The 21,720-nt window shown below is 39.4% G+C and overlaps 1 protein-coding gene across 1 annotated transcript; it reads left to right on the forward strand.

The window, feature by feature from the left end:
- Positions 1 to 509: 509 nt before the first annotated feature.
- On the forward strand, positions 510 to 17,973 carry LOC134752473 (elongation factor Tu-like). The gene is made up of 6 exons (XM_063688169.1): positions 510 to 895; positions 981 to 1,234; positions 1,492 to 1,615; positions 9,779 to 10,029; positions 15,641 to 15,869; positions 17,034 to 17,973. Exons 1-6 carry the CDS (start codon positions 592 to 594, stop codon positions 17,234 to 17,236), a joined length of 1,365 nt encoding a protein of 454 aa, XP_063544239.1. The 5' UTR covers positions 510 to 591; the 3' UTR covers positions 17,237 to 17,973.
- Positions 17,974 to 21,720: the final 3,747 nt, after the last annotated feature.

Consider the following 21,720-nt stretch of genomic DNA (forward strand, 5'->3'; position numbering starts at 1 on the left):
ACTTGCAATGGCAGATTGGAGTAAATTAGAACCTATCTAGTCTTGTACTAAAACGACAGTTGGTAAGTTGGTATGGCATGTATTTTCAGCATATTTTCAGTCGAACTGCTAGTATCTAAGACATAAAAACAAGTTGGTGACCTTTGTAAGAAGGTGAAATGGGTGGGAGTCTAGTGACTACTACACTAGTGTGCCTGTGCTTATTCATAGGATTAGGTTGCCGAGCCAACACCGAGCTCCCTTTAGCGAGCTGTGGCAAAAAGCCGGAAGAAAAGGATCAAGTATCATGACCTTTAGTGTCGTACTATAATTACGTCACAGTGTTGTCAGCATAGCAAAATCCCGACACGCCCTCAAATTCTACGACGCTTCACTTTCCGCGACTCTAGTATCGAAAAAGCTCGTGATTACACGGCGAGCGAGGTAGCTCGTGAGGTTATAAATTCTGAACGAAAATCATTTCACACTCATTTGACAGTTTTGACATTTGGCCAAAATAAAATAAATGTCTATATATCTATAACCTCAAAAATATCAAATATTTGATAAACAATAAATTCATGATTTATATAAGTAACAAAACATTTCAAAATGAGTGGAAAGTTTATGTTACGGTCTATTTACTGTAGATTTTCGCAAAAATCTTTGAAACAAAATGTTGTATCATCACACAGAGTTTATATTGGGGTGTTTAATCGACACTGCCGAAATTTTTCTGCAAAAGTTAATACAAATTTAGAAGAGAAAAAGCATTGCAATGTAGGAACTATAGGGCACGTAGATCATGGTAAGACGACACTAACTGCAGCTATAACCAAGGTTCTGGCCAACGATGGACTGGCTCAATTCGTTTCTTATGACGAAATAGATCGGGCACCAGAGGAAAAAGCAAGAGGTATGTATGTCTTGAAGTGGATTTATTCAGTGATTTTTTTTAAAGACGAGTCACTGAAATTAAAACATTACTATTAATTTCTCAGGTATCACAATAAATGCAGCACATGTAGGCTACAGCTCAAAACTCCGACACTATGCACACACAGACTGCCCTGGGCATGCAGACTACATACGCAACATGATATCAGGAGCTTCCCAGATGGATGCAGCTATATTGGTTGTGGCAGCCAATGATGGACCAATGCCACAAACAAAAGAACATTTGTTGTTAGCCAAACAAGTTGGAATTAAGCATGTATTAGTCTATATAAATAAAGCTGATTTGGTTGACAATGAGGTGAGAAATTAAAAATACACAATCTGATTAATATCGGCAAGTATTTATTCCCTTTACTAGGTTTTTTATAATGTGTTATATGTATTTTGTATTGTTTTTGTATTTGTTTTTCTATTCTAATTATTCTCATTGAGAATAATTAAGAATATAATTAAAAGTCAATGAACATCAAAGCTATTATGTGTATGTACACATTATACGAGCCAATGGTTTTTACATAGATTTTTCAACAATCTTTAATCATTGTTATTTTTTAGTTACTAGAACTAGTGGAAATTGAAATGCGAGAGCTGCTTGGTAACTTTGGGTATGATGGTGAAACTGTACCTATGGTCTGTGGGTCAGCACTCAAGGCGTTAAATGGAGAAGAATCCGAATTTGGTAAGAAAATAGAATAATAAAGGGAGCCAACAGGACCCTATTACAATGCCTCCACTAGTATGATGCTAGACGGAACTTTGAGTCACTAAATAAATAAAAAATAAAAAAGCCTTTTATTTCCAATTTACAATTTTTTTACATTAGAGTTTTAGCGTATTGGTTAGTAAGTTTCTTATAGTTAGTAGTTAGTGTTAGGTTTATGTATTCTATTTACTCTTCTTCTTCCTAGCCTTATATCCCATTTACTTGGAGTCGGCTCTCCTTATACGGCGTCGCCAGGAGCGTCTGTCCTGGGTCGTCTCTGGTGGTAATCTTTTTTCTTTAAGGTTCTTTTTTACAAGACCTATCCATGTTATCTTGGGCCTTCCGCGACCCCTAGGCTTTTCACTCATCTCTAGCACCTTTCTCGTCATGTGGTCTGGTGGGCGCCTCATGACGTGGCCATACCATCGTAGTCGATTTTCGGTGAGCTTTTCTTCGATTGGCCTTACTCTGAAACTGCCTCTAACGTGGATATTCCTAATATGATCCAACAACGTTACTCCGCCAGCCCATTATAGCATCCTCATCTCCGCAGCATGCAGTTTAGCGACTTGTTCTTTTTTGAGTGGCCAACACTCAAAGCCGTATGTCATTGCCGGGCGCACAGCTGCCTTATAAACTTTGCCCTTAATACGAACTGGCATTCATTTATCGCAGAGAACGCCCGTGAGCTCACGCCACTTCACCCATCCAGTATTGATACGGTTGACGATATCTGCATCTATATATCCGTCGTTTTGCATGTTCGAACCAAGATATTTGAAGCTCGTTACTTCGTTCAGAGGGTTGCCGTCCAAGTAAATTGTGCTGCGGAGGTTGGCGCCGCTGAAGTTGCAGTGCCTCACTTCGGTCTTCTGTCGGCTTACACACAGTCCGCCGTCCTCCAGGGCTACTCTCCAGGTTTCTAGAATGTTTTGCAGCTCTTTTACGTCTTCGCTGATCAAAACTATGTCATCTGCGTAGAGCAAATCCCATGGGGGTTGACGTTGTATATGCGACGTGAGGTGGTCCATAACCAAATTGAATAGTAACGGGCTGAGAGCCGATCCCTGGTGGACACCCACCCCCACATGGAATTCATCGCTATTGCCAGCCGGACTTGTATGTATTCTATTTACTATCTATTTATTTAATTTGGACCCCTCTTCGGGTGTAGGCCTTCTCCAATTCTCTCCATTTCTGCCTGTCTTCCGCTTTGTTTAGCCAGTCTTTCTGCAGTTTCTTTTATATCATCCAGCCATCGTTTATATGGCTTTCCTACTTTCCTTTTGCCAATAGGGCCTTTCCATTTCGTTGCCAATATTGTCCATCTATGGTCTTTATACCGTGCGATGTGTTCTACCCACCGCCATTTTAATTTGAGGGCTTGAGTTAGTGCGTCTTGTAACTTTGTTTTTTCACTTGAGTCACTAAGGATAGTAAAACTTATGGCCATTTTTGATTAATTTTGTCCTCTAAAATACTAATGTTAAAACCAATTTCCCATTTTAAATTTTTATCAGACATTTTTTCATCAAACCTTCTAGTAAAGGCTCTCTTTATACTTCAAAAACTGATATGAAAGTTGCATTTTATTAACAAGAGTGGCAAAGTAATCTGCAAATTTTTAGTTGTTTCCTCATATAAATTTTTAACAAGCAGAAACGTCTGCTAACAATGCTATTAAGCTTACAATAAATTTAAAAGTGGAAAAATTACTGCCTTGGGTGAGACTTGAACTCACGCCGTCTAGATCGATACTCCAGCGCTCTGCCAACTGAGCCACCAAGACCTCATCCATAGTCAGCAAATCTTTCCACTAAATGGGTCTAGGGGACCCCAGCGATATCAACCGTAAGAGCGTTATTTATTTATTTATTTAAACTTTATTGCACAATATAAAATTGTACAAAAGGTGGACTTAATGCCTTAAGGCATTCTCTACCACCAGTCAATCATTGGGTCAAACAGAAACGTGTAGTTAGTGCAGGATTGTAGAAAGCGAGAGGAAATATGAAACACAAATCAAATTATTCTAAACAATATATATTTTGTTTATACACTTACACATATAAGAATAATAGCAATATATACCTACATATATACAAACATGCATACATACATAATACATATATAAATAAATATTATTTAGCGTTACACTTCTTTTAAACGGCCACTGGAGTTCCAAGTCATATTGGAAATTCACCAGTTACGATGTGCTACTCATTCTAAATTAAATATTAACAAGCAGAAACGTCTACGAACGATCCTATTAAGCTTAGTCTAAATTTAAGTGAAAAAATGACTGCTTTGGGTGAGACTTGAACTCACAGCCTCTGGATCGATACTCCGGCGCTCTGCCAACTGAGCCACCAAGACGTCATCCATAGTCAGCAAATCTTCCCACTATATGGGTCTAGGGGACCCTAGCGACATCTACCGTAAGAGCGTTACACTTCTTAAACGTTTTGTTCGTTTTACGTTCTTCGTGATTTCAAGTCATGCCAGTAATTTTAATAATAAAAATAAAGCCAGTAGTTTTTTAATTTTTTTTAGTAATTGTAATTGTTCCACTTTTTAATTTTTTCCTCATATTGTCTGGTAGAATTTACTTTTAAGTGACAAACTGAAATAAAATGTCATATACTAAGAAAAAGGGTCCGTGTCCAAGGCCTCCAGTGCTCCATCCTGGAAACGAACCAGCGTCGTCTGCTATCGCGGCAGGTGCTTGAGCCATTCGGCCACCGGGGTCACGGTGGCATAGGTCGAATTTTTCCAAGTATATGCGTTTCTTACTGAAGGTTTATTTTGTGTGTCAATCGGGAGTAAAGTTTGTTTAACACTTGCCAAGATTCCAATTTTTTTACCCACTCGCTATTTGTCTCGCTCGCTCGTGGTTCTATTATCAATATTAGCACAAGGAGTTAAACAACAATTTTTTGCCCCCTTGTAATGCAAATACAAAACTATTAATCTTAACTTATGATAAGATTATATTGTCTTCGGTTACCGCGATAGTTACTCATGAAATAAAACTATGAAAACGGATTATATCGCGTATATTGAATTTATAACACATCCCGACGTTTCGAACCCTTTACAGCGTTCGTGGTCAACGGGTAGTGATGGGTCGTTACCAGTAACTTACTCAAAAGTGGGAATATTCCCGGTAATGCTACCAGTAACATTACCCATATCGGTAACATTGAGTAACTTTGAAAAAATTATTAGAATTGTATATGCTTTTTTCGTGTTAAATACTTAAGAAAATAATAATGCTATTATTTACAGTCATAAAACAGTCAAGGAATCTCTGAGAGAGTAAATTCCCAATGTTACCGGTAACATTCCCAATATTACCAGGTATTTTTCCAAAGTTACTGGGAACATTACTATCTGGAAAAAATGATTAAAATAATGCTTAACTGTATAAAGTAAAAGAAATTATGTGTATAGACCAGTTTAATTATTAGAATAAACCAATCAACATCTAGATATATAAAAGAAGAAACTGACTGACTGACTGACTGCCTGACTGACATATCAACACACAACCAAAACCGCTGGTTCTAGAGATTCCAAATTTGGCACGTAGGTTTCTTATAAGGTCTAGGGGCGCACTAAGAAATGATTTTTTCAAAATTCACCCCCCAAGGGGGTTAAATGGGGTTCAAAGTTTGTATGGGGATTTGGGGAAACAAGATTAGTTAGACTATTATATTCGAAACTTCACAGGAGTATTCCTAACGATAAATGAATAAACACGTGTTACAGGTTTTTTGCAAATTCCCCCCTAATAGGGGGAAATGTGGTGACAAAGTCTGAAAATCAACATGGGTATTGTTTCTATGGTTTATCGGGTTGCTAATTAGGAAATCAAAGAACGATTTTTAAATCCAACGTGACGGACGTGAAAAACCATCTCCCCTGTGGGGTGCAATGGGGTTGAAATGTCTAAATATCAATATGGGTGTCGTTTTTATGGTTTTTTGGGACGTTAATTACGAAAATCGCATCGATTTTGAAATTGAATAATGAGCTCATGAAAATTCTTGAAAGTACTCGTATTTGTGCCAAATTGCAATTCAAACGGTCCAGTAGTTTCGGAGCAAATCGGTTGTAACAGACGGACCGACAGACAGCCACACGTGATCCTATAAGGGTTCTAATTTTGCTTTTGAGGTATGGAGACCCGCGTTATCCTAATAGATTTTTAAATTTGTATTTGGTGCCATCTCGATCGTCGTCAATCGGTACCTAGGCGAGTGCGGGCGGCGCGGCGGGACGGACGGGGCGGAAGGAGTAAGTCATCGGGAAACTTCCTGCATCCGTAATGAGTACGTTCAAGGTGCTACAAGAAGGTGGTTGTCTGTTTGCTTCTTATAAGTTTAGGTTTCCATTCTAAGTAAAATGCAAGACATCGTAAGTACATATATATGTATTCTACCTACGATCCATATACCATATAAACCATCTTTTGTAAGTCGTTATAAAACCATATTTTCTCTTTCCCCTGCCTCCCCCGCACCCTGTACATTAGACAAAACGACATAGATTCTTAAATCACGCGGGCGAAGCCGCGGGCAAAAGCTAGTTTTGTATAACGTTTCAAGTGGCAAACGTCATTTTTGTTGTTGGAATTTCGATTTTATATTAATTAATCAAATTTGAAATTAGAGTAGTAGAGTAAAGGGATAATAAATAATGATCACAGTTTCATATAAAATATTAGCTTTTGCCCGCGACTTCGTCTGCGTGGAATTAGTAATTTGGGTAGCTTATTTTTAAACAATCAGCTAGATTTATTGTTTCCCCATACAAACTTTTACCCCTTTTTACTACCTAAATTTTACCCGCTGAACATTCAGCTTGTGGTAGCCCCCTGGTGGGAGATCAGCAGCCTCTCCAGCAGAAACTTGGTCACCACAGTCTTGCAGGCACCGAGTGACCCATGGAAAGTCACCTCCAGGTGTTCTACGTCTTGGAAAATTCAACCTGATTACAGCAAACAGTATCTACTGCACGTTAAGCGTGTGGTAGCTCTGGTCAGACGCCTGCTTCATCTGGCAGACCTCCAGGTGTTCCAGGTCTTGGAGAACTTAACCTGCCTACAGCATACTCTACCAACTTCAGATTAAAGGAGTTTTACCCTCATCAGGTACATCCATCAGCACTCCAGGTGTTCCAAGTCTTGAGCTATCTCCATCATACACTAGTACACTACCAACGACACGTTGAGCGAGTGTTACCCCTGACCTTTTGTACCCAGCAGCACTCCAGGTGTTCCAGATCTTGAAATATTTTTCCCATAATACACTACCAGCGGTACGTTGAGCGAGTGTTACCCCTGATCCGTTGCACCCAGCAGCACTCCAGGTGTTCCAGGTCTTGAGCTTTCCTCATCATAAACAACCAGCGTCACGTTGAGCGAGTGTTACCCCTGACCCTTTGCTCCCAGTAGCACTCCACATTGTCTTGAGCTTTACCCATCGTATACTACCAGCAGCACGTTGAGCGATTGTTACCCCTGACCCGTTGCACCCAGGAGCACTCCAGGTGTTCCAGGTCTTGAGCTGCCTTCATCATACATTACCAGCGGCACTTTGAGTGAGTGTTAGAAGAGTGGAGAGGAGAACAGGATGACTTCGGGAATAAAAACTACTCCCTCCCCAACAATTAAGACTATCTCCATATCAAATTTCATCTAAATCGGTTTTATTAGGTTCCATACAAACTTCCACTTCCCTTTTCACCCCCTTTAGGGTTGATTTCTAGGGTAAAACCTATCCTATGTCCCTCACACAAAATAGGCGCAATAGTAAGACGTCGAGTTGCGGAAACCAAGCCCGCGAATATCTATCCTATGTCCTTCCCCAAGACTCAAATTATCTCCATACCAACTCATCTAAATCGGTTCAGCGGTTATTGGTTCCCCATACAAATGTCAACTCCCCTTTCCATCCCCTTAAGGGGTGAGTTCTGGGATAAAAAAAGTATCCTATGTCCTTCCCTGGTACTCACTATCTGTATACCAAATTTATAAAATTGATCCCATAGCTCTTATGTCAGCGAATTAAGAACTATGGGACATATTTTTGAGTAAGTTGTACTAAAAAAATAAGTTTTGAACCTTATTTTATCTCATGTAAGTCATCACTATCGTCAGTTTCGTATGTTACCGGCTTTTGGGAATGTTACTGGTAACATTGGTAACTTACTAGTAACATTCCCAAATGGAAACTTACTGGTAGCGGGAATGTTACAAAGTGCAAAAATACCCACATACTAAAATAATGAACAATCATAGACTATAAACTTTAAGGCTGGTTGTACATGCAAAATCGGTTCATAAGGCTAGTTATACACTACAATTATTTTCAAGTAAAGATATATATATATATATATATATATATATATATATATATATATATATACGCGATAAAAACTACGCCGGCTCCAACTCCGGCTCCTAAATTGTAGGAGGGTATCCCAATATGGGACCGGCAACAAACTCGGCGGGACACATCTTTTCAAAACATATTATACTCAGAATGTCCAACATCATCCAACACTAAGGTCTCACAGTCTATGTCTCGCTTGCTCCTTTATCAGATGGACTACAGTCAGAGGAATATGCTAAGCTGTTGGAACATTGCCTTACATCTGGCTACTTGCTATGGAATGGTGAATTCTACCTTCAAGTCGACGGCGTGGCCATGGGGTCTCCGGTGTCTCCAGTAGTCGCTGACATCTTTATGGAGGACTTCGAGGAGAGGGCACTCTCATTGGCTCCTGTGCGACCGAAGATATTTAAAAGATACGTAGATGACACTTTTACTATACTTCCAAAAAGTAGTGTTTCAACTTTCTTGGATCACCTAAATTCCATCCATAGCAAAATAAAATTTACTATGGAGTTGGAAAAAGACTGTTCTCTCCCCTTCTTAGATGTATTGATTGGTAAAAAGAAATCCTGATAACACCCTAGGTCGCACTGTGTATAGGAAACCTACTCATACTGATAGGTACTTAAATGGCAAATCGCATCACCATCCCAGTCAACTTGTTACAGTAGGCAAATCTTTGTTTCAGAGAGCCCAGAGGATATGTGATGACCAGCATCTGGCCGCGGAGCTCCAGCATGCCAGGCGCGCGCTCCAGGCGAACGAGCTTAGGATACCGCGGGTCAACCAGAGGTCCCACATTAAGATCCCCACAGTCGAGCGCAGGCCTGCCATTCTGCCTTTTGTCAGGGGGGTCACGGACAGGATCAGCCACATCTTGAAGCGTGCTTCTATAAAAACATATTTCAAGCCAATGAAGAAGATGTCACAATTCCTGAGGCCTGTAAAATTGCAGGAGTGTACAGGCTGGACTGTGAGTGTGGCCTATCATATGTCGGGCAGACGAAACGGAGCATTTCCACTCGGGTGAAGGAACACATAGCTGATGTCAAGCACCGTCGACCTAGGTCTGCAGTCTGTGAGCATGTCATGGATAAAGCCAATCACTCAATCAAGTTTGATAAGCCTCTGGTTCTTGCCAAGGAGAAGCGTTACATACCCAGAATGCTGCGCGAGGCCATTGAGATTAAGAAATATCCAAACTTTAATAGGGAAGATAGCTTTTCTCTACCACCAGCTTGGGATCCTGTAGTCCATCTGATAAAGGAGCAAGCGAGACATAGACTGTGAGACCTTAGTGTTGGATGATGTTGGACATTCTGAGTATAATATGTTTTGAAAAGTTGTGTCCCGCCGAGTTTGTTGCCGGTCCCATATTGGGATACCCTCCTACAATTTAGGAGGGAATTAAATCTTCTCGGGTCCGTGGTGTAGGGTTGGAGCCGGCGTAGTTTTTATCGCGTATATATATATATTACTTGAAAATAATTGTAGTGGATGAACCGATTTTGCATGTACAACCAGCCTTAAAGTTTATAGTCTATGATTGTTCATTATTTTAGTATGTGGGTATTTTTGCACTTTGTAATTTTTCCTCAGTTGACCACGAACGCTGTAAAGGGTTCGAAACGTCGGGATGTGTTATAAATTCAATATACGCGATATAATCCGTTTTCATAGTTTTATTTCTTATGATAAGATTATCAAACTACTTACACACTTCACTCACATTTTTCAGGGGCACCATCAATAAGAAAATTGCTCGACGTCATGGACACATACGTACCGCAAATTGTGAGGGATTTGCACACCCCCTTCCTCCTACCTATAGACAACTCGTTCACCGTGCCAGGCAGAGGCACTGTTGTTGTTGGCACTATAAAAAGAGGGATTATAAAAAAAAATGCTGAAGCAGATCTGCTAGGATTTGGTCATAAAATTGGGACAACAATATCTGATATTCAGATTTTTAGAAAGAGTGTTAGTGAGGTAAGAAATCATTTTTCTGTTTTTGTCATTTCTTTATTTCCCACAATAGGTACAGCATCGGGTGATCTAAATTAATTTCAATTACCTACGTATACTTTTGTATACGTACCTTGCTTTTTAGCTTTGGCTATAATTAGCTAAATTACTAATTGCGTTTTGCGACAGACAAATAACAAATAGAAATATTTTGCTACCAATGCCTACATATTATTATTTGTTTGTCCTTGCCATATCTCGGGACCATGGGGTCCTGGACCTTTGGGATACATGCGTGGGGCCGAAGCCTACAGCGCAGTCCCTTTTAGACTTTATTTAAAATGTAATACACCAGCTAGAAAGAACCCATTTACGGGTACAAATAGATACCCGTAAATCGGTCCCAGCTGGCGTAGGGGCTATTGTAAATAAAGTGGAGAAGAGGGCCGGTTATGGTGTTGAAGATTGGCTGGTCAAAAGATTGGGCTATTGTAAAGAGGTCCAGACACCTGCCAATTGCCATAACATGTTTTACATGTTATCGAGGCAGGCGGTGACTCACCGCTGATTAGATGGGCCCCTGAAACTGCCGTCGTAAAGACGACCAGGAGCAACACCGGTGTGAGCGGTTCAGGGGTGTCGAGAGTTGTGCGCCGCTTTCTACCCAGTGGCTGTGAACAGGAATTTAGGAATACTTAGGAATTTTAACCTATACCTACGGGTTGTGACATTCAATTCCATGTTGGCCGGTCGAAGATTTTAACAGATGGCGCCATTATAGGTCCTTTCAATCCTATCAATAGTGACTTCTTTTTTTTTGGAATTGTATGACCCTTTAAACCAAATCCCATAGAACAAAACTAGAAACAGCAGAAACCTTTGCTAGCGTCAGTAGCGTCATCTATAACAGCCTTTGATAGTTGCCAACCCCATTCTCCGCGCACTCGCGACCGTTTCCAATGTCATTTAAATATGAAATGTAACGGATGTTACGTTATGGTTCAAATACCTTTGATTCCAGTAATACAAAAGAAGTTGGTGGCGGCCAAAAGTTAATTATTGTTCCACCCTTCTAACGCTCCAAATTTTGTTTTTTTGTACATAGAACCCCATTTGTCACGGCGGTAAAAAACGCCCATTTGTCACGGCGCCAAAGTTTCTGGGCATTCCCCTTACTACCGCTAAAAGTATCGGGATACTTGGTGTCACTGTCGACATTACGAACGAAGTCCAGTTTCGTAGTCATCTGGAACATAAAGCCAAACTGGCCTCAAAAAGCTTGGGGTGCTTAACAGAGCCAAACAGTACTTCACACCGGGTCACCGACTTTTGTTATATAAAGCGCAGGTTCGACCTCATATGCTGTTCTCATCTCTGGTCTGGCGCTCCACAATACCAGCTCTTGACTCCATCCATCGGCGGGCAGTTCGTATTGTCGGCGATCCCGATCATCTGATAGCTTAGAACCTCTTAGCCTTCGGAGAGAAGTTGGCTCTCTTTGCATGTTCTATCGTCTGTACAATGGGGAATGTTCCGAAGTTCTTTTTGATTGGGTGCCATCGTCTCGCTTTTATCACCGCACCTCCCGCCAAAGGAGCAAAGCTCATCCTCACTTCTTAGATACATGGCACACCAAGAATAAGCGGGCTTCTCGCTCGTTTCTTCCCAGAACGTGCAGAATGTGGAATGAGTTGCCTCCTGAGGTATTTCCTTTGCGCTGTGGTGAACTAGCCTAACGAGATAAGAGAAACAAGCTAGTTACACATTAATTATTATATAGTCAAATAACGGCACACAAGAGTCAGAGTCACGAGCACAAAGAAAAGAAGTAAGAATACAAAGCACAGCACAGTATAGTTGAAGAGAGAGTCAGAGTAAGCACAGAAGATAGAAATAGCACATAAAGAAAGAGTACATAAAAAACTAAAACTATAACCGTATTCGGCGCGCACGCAAACCGAATATAATGCAAGCGAGTCGGCGCGTAAGCAATAACCGTTAGCTCGGGCGGCGCGAGCGCATGCGTCCTGCCTCGAGAGTAGTAAATTGCCGACTGGCACTTGGCAGGAATCAGGAATTTCCGAGCGCGCACGAATGCGCGATCGGGCCGCCGATCTACGGCGAACAAGTATCTGTACGCCGCGCTCGCATCGCGCGAAACCGAAACGGTATCTGAATGTTATTACATTTATATTCTTTATAAAAATACTAAGAATTAAATAATTTCACGGTTTAGACTCACTTGTTTCGACATGTTTCGGAATTATTTAATGTTAGTATGTCTCACAACAGTTTAAATTCGATACTCGCCACATCAGCCCCCCCCCCCGAGATCTTTAAGGTCGATAATAATCGGGGAAACGTATATGGCGACCAGAACGAGACACCAGGTTCAGTTCAGAAGGAACGGTAACTGAACTAGGCAACACGGTCGATGACGTTTTTGTAGGGCCAGGGCCAGACGGTTCTGTCAATATGTAGGCAGGTTTTAACCTATCAATAGAAATTGATACTTCCCTACCAGCGACGTCAACTTAAAATACTTATCCGACCTCTCAAGTATCCTATAGGGGCCAGCATACGGTGGCTGAAGCGACCTACGAACAAGATCTTGTCTTACAAAAACATGCGTTGCAGTTGCCAAGTCCTTATAGATAAAATTTTTGGCAGAGCCATGACGAGTAACCGTTGTCGGTTGCAACTTTTTCATATGCTGACGCAAACGCGATAAGAAATCGGTATAGTCCGTGAGTTGGGCAGGTGTCGGTTGCAATAAATCGCTGGGAAGTCTTAACGGCTCGCAGAAGGGTTTCAGTCCAACATTCATCTGCGTGGCATATTATAGCAGCCTTGAATTGGCGGTGGAAACGCTCCACGAGGCCATTCGCTGCAGGATGATACGCAGTAGTTTGCAAGTGACGCGACCCGGTCTTTGTTGGCAGCCAAAACGCGTAACCCACGTCGAATTGAAAGCTTTGGCAACACTTTCCGCCGTGATTTTTTACAAGAGTACTGCCTCAGGCCAACGCGTAAACCTATCTACAGCCGTGAGACAGTATTTAAACCCATTTGACACAGGCAAAGGACCAACTAGACTAGATCGACGTGAACGTGCGAGAACCTACCAGTTGGTGGCTTAAAGCAAAGAGGATATAGGTAATAGGATAGAGCGGTACTGTCATAGTAAATTTTGTAACCACATTAAATTCACTGCCATCTATCGACACACTTTAAAAATGAAGATTTATAAAAATACGATAAAATGTATTTTTTTATAATAACATTTATTTACATACAAGATATATACAGTGGTACTACGTAAACGAAATTAATAACTAGCTTAAATCTAAAATAGGCCCTTGAGGCATTGTACCAAGGATGCTGGCGGCATTTCCCCGCTGTATCGCAATGCTGATACGTTGTGCGAGAAAGCCGCCTGCTCTTCGGTCACCAGTTACGTCAACCAGACGCTTCGCGATTTCTGCAAACAACTTATGCGCGCTGGGACCCCATGGACCTAGTTTCAACTCCAAATGGAACGAAATGATACTCTCTACCGAGGCTCTTATATTTATTACGTTTTAATATTTTTTAAATGTATTTAAATATGGATGAATGATTTTTTTTATTTGCATTAATTATTTTTATGATTTTGACCCATGTTTTTTCACTGATATGCGTTAAAATTGTTAAATAACAAACTGAACAAGTTTGAGAATCAATCAAATTATTTTATTAAATATTTTGATGTTTTTTTTTTAAAGTAGTCACACTACTATATATAAATTAAAAACTGTAATAGATGTCATATATTAAAGAAAAAGTGACGAAGCCCTCCATTGGTGAAGGCCGGATTCGAACCGGCGTCTTTAGCTATCGCGGCTAACGCCATGAACCCCTAGGCCACCCCGCCACGGCGGTGCCCGTCCGAATTTCTCGACTATATGCCATCTTAGTAAGACTAGGCGTCTTTGACCAGCTCTAAGGGCAAGCAGTGCGCGCTTGCACCTCCTAAACGAACTCCTTACGGATTTACGTTGTAGCGAGAGAGACTGGTGCTGCCATCTATGAACAAGTTTGAGAATCAATCAAATTATTTTATTAAATATTTTGATTCGTTTTTTTTTTTTAAGTAGTCACACTACTATATATAAATTAGAAACTGTAATAGATGTCATATATTAAAGAAAAAGTGACGAAGCCCTCCATTGGTGAAGGCCGGATTCGAACCGGCGTCTTTAGCTATCGCGGCTAACGCCATGAACCCCTAGGCCACCCCGCCACCGTGGCGCGGTGACGGCGTGGTGGCGGGGTGGCCTAGGGGTTCATGGCGTTAGCCGCGATAGCTAAAGACGCCGGTTCGAATCCGGCCTTCACCAATGGAGGGCTTTGTCACTTTTTCTTTAATATATGACATCTATTACAGTTTCTAAATAACAAACTGTCAACGCCCTCTAAACGAAAGTAGGCCAAAGGTAGTGGTGCCATCTGATCGAAAAGGTATGATTTTTTTTATTTGCATTAATTATTTTTATGATTTTGACCCATGTTTTTTCACTGATATGCGTTAAAATTGTTAAATAACAAACTGTCAACGCCCTCTAAACGAAAGTAGGCCAAAGGTAGTGGCGCCATCTGATCGAAAATCAAATTTTCGTGATTTTCGAGGCACGTTTTTTCCTTAGACTGTATCCATCTATTAGGGAGATATCTATCTTTGCTTAAAGTTATGAACCGGGGCGTGCACGTGGCGTGAAACTTTAGAGAGTAAGCAAATCTTGTCAGTAAATAGGAACAAAGAATACTATACTCATCCTTTTCTTTTAGGTGTTAGTACTAGTGTAAGACAAAGGTGGTATGATTCTCTCTGTCTATGTTTGAAATGAGACAGTCCCTAGACAAACTATAAATGTAATAACATTCAGATACCGTTGCGGTTTCGCGCGATGCGAGCGCGGCGTACAGATACTTGTCTTATGGCTCGGTTAGTTTCGCCATAGATCGGAGGCCCGATCGCGCATTCGTGCGCGCTCGGAAATTCCTGCCAGTCGGCAATTTACTACTCTCGAGGCAGGACGCATGCGCTCGCGCCGCCCGAGCTAACGGTTATTATTGCTTACGCGCCGACTCGCTTGCATTATATTTGGTTTGCGTGCGCGCCGAATACGATTATAGTTTTAGTTTTTTATGTACTCTTTCTTTATGTGCTATTTCTATCTTCTGTGCTTACTTTGACTCTCTCTTCAACTATACTGTGCTGTGCTTTGTACTCTTACTTCTTTCTTTGTGCTTCTGACTCTTGTGTGCCGTTATTTGACAATATAATAATTAATGTGGAACTAGCTTATTTCTCTTATCTCGTTAGGCTAGTTCACCACATTATTATTATATTCTTTATAAAAATACTAAGAATTGTCGCCACAGCGCTACGACATGGCATTCTTCAAGAAGCGGGTATTTAGGGTTCTCAAGCGTCGGCAAGGCAACGCTTAAGTGGCTCCTGTGATGTTACTTATGTCCATGGGCGACGATGACCGCTTCCCATCAGGCGGCTCGTCTGCTCGTTTGCTGACTATCACATAAAAAAAACAGGTATCTTTAGCTGCCATATAAATAGAAAGCTATCAATTTGCAGGGTATGGCTGGTGACAACGTAGGGGTTTTGTTGAGAGGTATAAAAATAAAATCAGTGGAGACCGGCATGCTCTTGTGTGCGGCCAAAAGTCAGCAGCTAAGCAATCACTTTAAGGCCAAGATTTACTTCCTAAGGGCTAACGAAGGCGGAAGGAAGAAGCCGGTATTCTCCAAATATTCGCAGCAGATGTTCAGTGGGACGTGGAATATTGCGTGCAGAGTTGATTTAGGTATGTAAACGCCAGTCCAAACGGATGGGTGAATTGGCCTAATGACAAATTTTGAAATCCCTTTTAATATTGTCGGTACACTTGTATTGGTTCCGATGAACACAATATTTCAGCTATATTCATAAGTTTTAACATAAATAATTGCATTTTTATAGCTATTTTTAACTTCGCGCGAAAACGCCTCGCGTCCGTTTGAGACGTCACGGTTTAGTTGGTGGTAGGGTGGTAGATATTGTTTACATGGGTACTTTACACACGAATATATTACTTTACATACTTACAGTCACGAATTTTCCCTTGAACCTGAATGATATTGTAATTCAGTACTATATATTACGATTAGCGATGATAAATACATTACAAAAAATAATCACAATAACTCATTTTATACAAAAACTCTCACACGGTTGCAATTTAAGATGAATTATTTAGATATTAATATATCATATAATAACATATAAATATTTACTTTATGTCGTGTAATAATATTTTTTGTAAAAAAAATATAAAAATTGTTTGAACATCCACTCTTTGGTGAGAATACGGACAATGAGGTTGTCTATGCTGCTTAAAGAAATATGTCATGGAGTGATGACGTCACGGTTTGGCTCGCTTCTGATTGGTGTTTCAGTCAAAATGGCCGATAGAGAATATTGCACTTTTATTTTATTGAAAATATTAATAATCCTAATGTTTATACTGAAATTGGGCCATTTTTTAGAATCATATTAACATAGGTATATGTTTCTTTGAAACCATTATTTCCATGATTCTTTGTTGCTATCATCATGCCAATTGTATAGGTATCGGCAGGAGAGTTGAGGCGTGGGAACAATATGTCATGTTTCATGTACCTCATGCAAGCAGGATTTTGGAGTTGAGATAGGTAGGTAGAATAGAAAATTAGAAACCTTACTTAAGGATTACACATAATAATTAAATTCACGCATAGGCGTGTTTCAAGATTTGGCTCCATGGGCCTATAAAGTTTGGCAGCCAAAATTGACGGCGAAGTCGCAGTCCTTCCGCGAAATATTGCTTTTGGCCATAGGGTAAATGCGCCACTATGTCCGCAATGCGTACGTCCTACCAATTTTTGTGTCTCGCATTCATGCGAGAATCATCTTGAATGCATTACTTATATGAGAATTCTATCATCCGCAGATCCCGAGGTCCACATGATGATGCCCGGCGACCACGGCGAGGTATACCTGACGTTGCTGGAAACCATGGTCATGACGCAGGGGCAGCCGTTCACCGTGCGCGAGAACAACGTCACGGTGGCCACCGGGATCATCACCGAGGCGCTGCCCAGCGTCGACGTGCCCAAGGGCAAGCTCGGAAAAGTCATCGTCGACTACAGTTGAGATAGCTAAGACGGGCTTCTTTCATTCACTACTTACTTCATACGAGTAGGCGCGTTTTTTGCCCAATCGATATCGGGGGCTATTATATATTCACATGATACGCACGTAAAAGAGTTGAGGATATTTTAATGGTAACAACATATCGTGAGGTGACATCCAAAACTCACTAATTGCTAAAAAATATTAAACAAAAATTTTCCTTATTTTAGTACCTACTAATATACTTGTGATGGTAATTCGTGAGTTTTGGTTGTCACCAGACGATATTTTGTATAATGTGTGTTACATCCTTCAATGTGAGTGGCCCGTAGCTGAAAAATAAAACAAAATAGTTGTATACGCCGAATACGAGTTTACATCAAGGAAAACGTTGACAAACAACTCGACAACGGATTTTTTTCTGGAAGGAAATGGAATATTGATTGACACCCCATTTATTAACATTGGCTTAGTGGTGTCAATGGCGCAGTGGTACATAAATGACTGATTTTCTCAGCTGTAATCGGATAAAAAACTTTTTCATCTTTCCTGTTCGGAAAGTTCACCTTTCATAGGCTGATAGCCGGGTGGAAAATTGCTTTTCCCACCCTAGGGTGGAAAGTAATTCTAATATAAATATGCCTGGCAAAACTTAATTTTTCGAATTGTTCAAATTTTACCGTAATCTTCAACTAATTTAATTACATTGTTGTTTTGTTGTTTACCTATAAGAAATATACTTACCAATAATAAACAATTTGTTTAATAATTTGTTCTAAAGAAATATATGTACTTATCAATAATAAACCTACATTTCTTGTTTGACTTTCCTCATAGTCGAAATGAAAAGGAGTGTTTATTCCCTCGAACTATTGGCGCTCTCACTTTGTTCGAGCGCCAAAATATCTCGGGTGAAGTGGTTCACTTTCCACCCTTGGTTAACAATCTACTATTTGAACGCCGTAATATCGTCGGGTAACAAGCAAAAGTCACTAAGTACCACCACAAGTTCATAGTCATAGTGAACCGTATTATTATCTGAATAAGGTTGATTTTTGTTTAATAATTTTTCAGTAATTAGTAAGTTTTGCTTGTCACCTGACGATATTATGTTACATTTGCAGGCATAAACATTATACTTAATGGCTTCGGACGGAGTCTGAACATTTACAATGATTGGTATGTTTGATCATACGTGTGCTAACTCGGGGCACGAATACTAAAGTGATGTACTTATCAAAATATTTTATTGACAAATAATAGAGATGATGATACATGTTGAATTTTATAAGGAAATCTAGTAAACGAGCAATTTATCACAATAAGGTGGATATTAAAATAATATATGGAAATGATAAAAAAATACAGGATCTAAGTTTCAAAATTTAAAGTTTTTTTTACTTTCAAAAAGGAATGAAGTAAAGATACCATTCGATTCCTTGCATTTATCAAAAAAAAATGTACTGCGACTACGTGCGTAAACGCAATATTTCACCGACAAAATCGCAATTTTACTTTCTCTGTTCGTAGGCGGTTTTCGCTACAACAAAGCTGAAAAACGCGTTATCTGCTATACAAGCCCAGCGCGTAGCTCGCGGAGTTGCGTATTATCTAAATTTTACGGCCGATATTTCAACAAAAGAATATTCTGTGCACCACGACAAATAAGGTGTTTGTAGGCCTACCTGACCTAAATCATTTGGCTTAATATTCAGTTCTGCAAAATCTAAACCGAATGTTGGGAATTAGCCGAATTCGTTGAGCTTGTACCTACGAGAAATTATTTGGCACATTTATGGCCTAATGTCCAATGGCCTAAGAAGGCTAGATAATTTGAACCATTTTTCACACAAATCAGCATTATTTTGTTTTAGCGGGTTTAGATTGATGGGCTGGGGTGGATTGACTATATCGGATAGAGGGGTTCTGTGAGTACTGTCATAATAAATTTTGTAGTCTCGGAAAATTTACTGCCGTCTATCGACACACGATTAAAACTAAAAATATCAATAAATGTATATATATATGGATAAATCGATAAATGATTTTTAGGGTTCCGTACCCAAAGGGTAAAAACGGGACCCTAATACTAAGACTCCGCTGTCCGTCCGTCTGTCACCCTGTTACCGCTACAACAAATACTAAAAAGTACGGAACCCTCGGTGGCCGAGTCCGACTCGCCTTTGTCCGGTTTTTTTATTTGTATTTATTATTTGAATATGATTTTGACCCATGTTCTTTCACTGATATGTGTTAAATAAGCCATCTAAACGAGAATAGGCCAAAGGTTGGTAGTGCCACTGTGCGAGAATCACATTTTCTTGATTTCCGAGGCACGTTTTTTCCTTAGACTTTATTCATCTTATACGGAGTTATATAGGTCTTTGCTTCTTGGGAGAGAGTGAATTTAATCGTTATTTTTCCCTTCAAATATCTTAGTTCTGAATTTTATTTTGTGCCCGTCTGTAAGAAGATACCACTTACCTGGTCAGGAGAAAATAAAACTTCACAAAACATTTTATTCATTATATATTTTTTGTCAGAAGGTAATTAATACAGTGCCAAACAGTAACAAAATATTAGTAAGAAAAAAATTCTGCATCTAGCATGAACTACTGAATATCCAGACGAGCGGTACCTAACCGGTCAAGGACAACATTTAACACTTAAGTTTCACAACATTTGAACAAGACAATTGGCGTAGTAGAACTATCTTTATAAACTTGTGAACTAGACTCAACATCGATACGCCTAAATGGATATTGTTTTGGGGTGGTGTGTGCTTGGTCAAATTTTATTTCATAAACAAATCGTATGTTTACAACATTACAACTTCATTAGTAAAAAAAATGGCACAATATAAATATAAAATAACCATTAAATGTAATGGAACTGAGAAAAAGCCAGAAATATATAATGCTATATAATACTATTTAATTTGATTTTTATTGCTAGTATGGTCAATAATTTGCTTATAAAACTATAATGTAGTAATATAATTTTTTTATTTACTTCATTAAAAAAACTAATAAATGCGCCTAATAAGTAGGTAATAAGCTTTTTAACTCAAACGTCAAAACCATTCGATCAGGTACCTACGGTCTATTAAAACCATTTTTAAACGACCAATAAAATTGAGATTAATAAATTACACTATTAGAATCCTTCGAGCAATATAAAAGGGTATTACAAACATATAGTCGTAACCTTTGATCATTTGATGTGACCTGGGTTATTTTAGCTACGGGTAATTGCTGCGCAGGTAAAGATGAATTCAATGATCAAACCTCTGACTATGGTTACAATAAAGATAACAAAACTCGCTGCCTTAAACGTAACTACCTACTAGTCCCTTTAACACAATTAAGTCAGTATAAATAAGAGTAGAAGCACACGACCACCCGCCACTATAATACTGCTGAGCAGCCACCGTCCGTCACAACATAGCCCCGAAACTGCCCTAAATCAGTCTGTCTTCGCCCAACCGCGTATATCTAAAACATTAATCACAAAGATACTTGTATACATGGATCTAACACGCAGACAGGTTGATAAAATAATTTGCTCTTTAGGTAACCATCCTATTTAAAATGCTATGTATTCGACAAAGTGAAGTGAGCTACACTTAAATTACAATATCCCTTGGTCCAATGCGTCAGCTAACTTGGCATCTTATGAAAAACTATTTTAGCTTCGTACTCATTTTTTTTAAACACAACCGTTTGATTGCACACGTCTACGTATGTACTTCACTAATTCAGCTGCATGGGCTATGTGATAAACTAAGTAAAATTCAGTGTGGTGGCTATAAAAATACAAAATATTAAATGTGATCGAATTAGCATAGCATTAGATAACTGTTATTCTTTGGGTTGGTCGAGGCATGACTATGCTATGATTTTTGAGTTAAACAAGTAAAACTATATTAGTTATACAAATAATACCAGTGATATCAAATTCATTTTGCCTTAATATTGTATTGAAAGAATGCTCATATATAGTAAGTGTTAAACGTTAAATTATTCGTATCTGCACAAGTACGAGACGTGCGCCATCAAATGCACAACACAGAATACACTCGCGATACCGATACTGAATTAAGATTTAATAAGCTCATAAAATTCGATATCCACCACAGACAGTATATTTTGTATTATTTTTTAAGTATCTTAAAACATCTAAGTAATTTTTCTACCGGACAGATCCAAAGTTTACATGAGATAGGACTAGCAATTTTCATTTAGTTTATTCATCTAAATTTTAATTACAAATAAGTTTGCCTACAAAGCCTTGCTAAAGACAACAAATAAAGATTTAACAATAAATAATGAAAAAAATCAGTAAGCTGTCATTGTTAAAACAACGGGCATCGAACAGTGCTGCCGCTTAATCTGTTTGTCCTAAGCGTACGTGATACGAAAAATTTACGGTTTTCCTTTTAGCCAATTACATGCTGCAAATACACTCATGTCAATAGATCAACACGCCAGACTGGCAGTGTACAA

This window comes from Cydia strobilella, chromosome 2 (assembly GCF_947568885.1).
Source record: "Cydia strobilella chromosome 2, ilCydStro3.1, whole genome shotgun sequence".
NCBI lineage: Eukaryota > Metazoa > Arthropoda > Insecta > Lepidoptera > Tortricidae > Cydia > Cydia strobilella.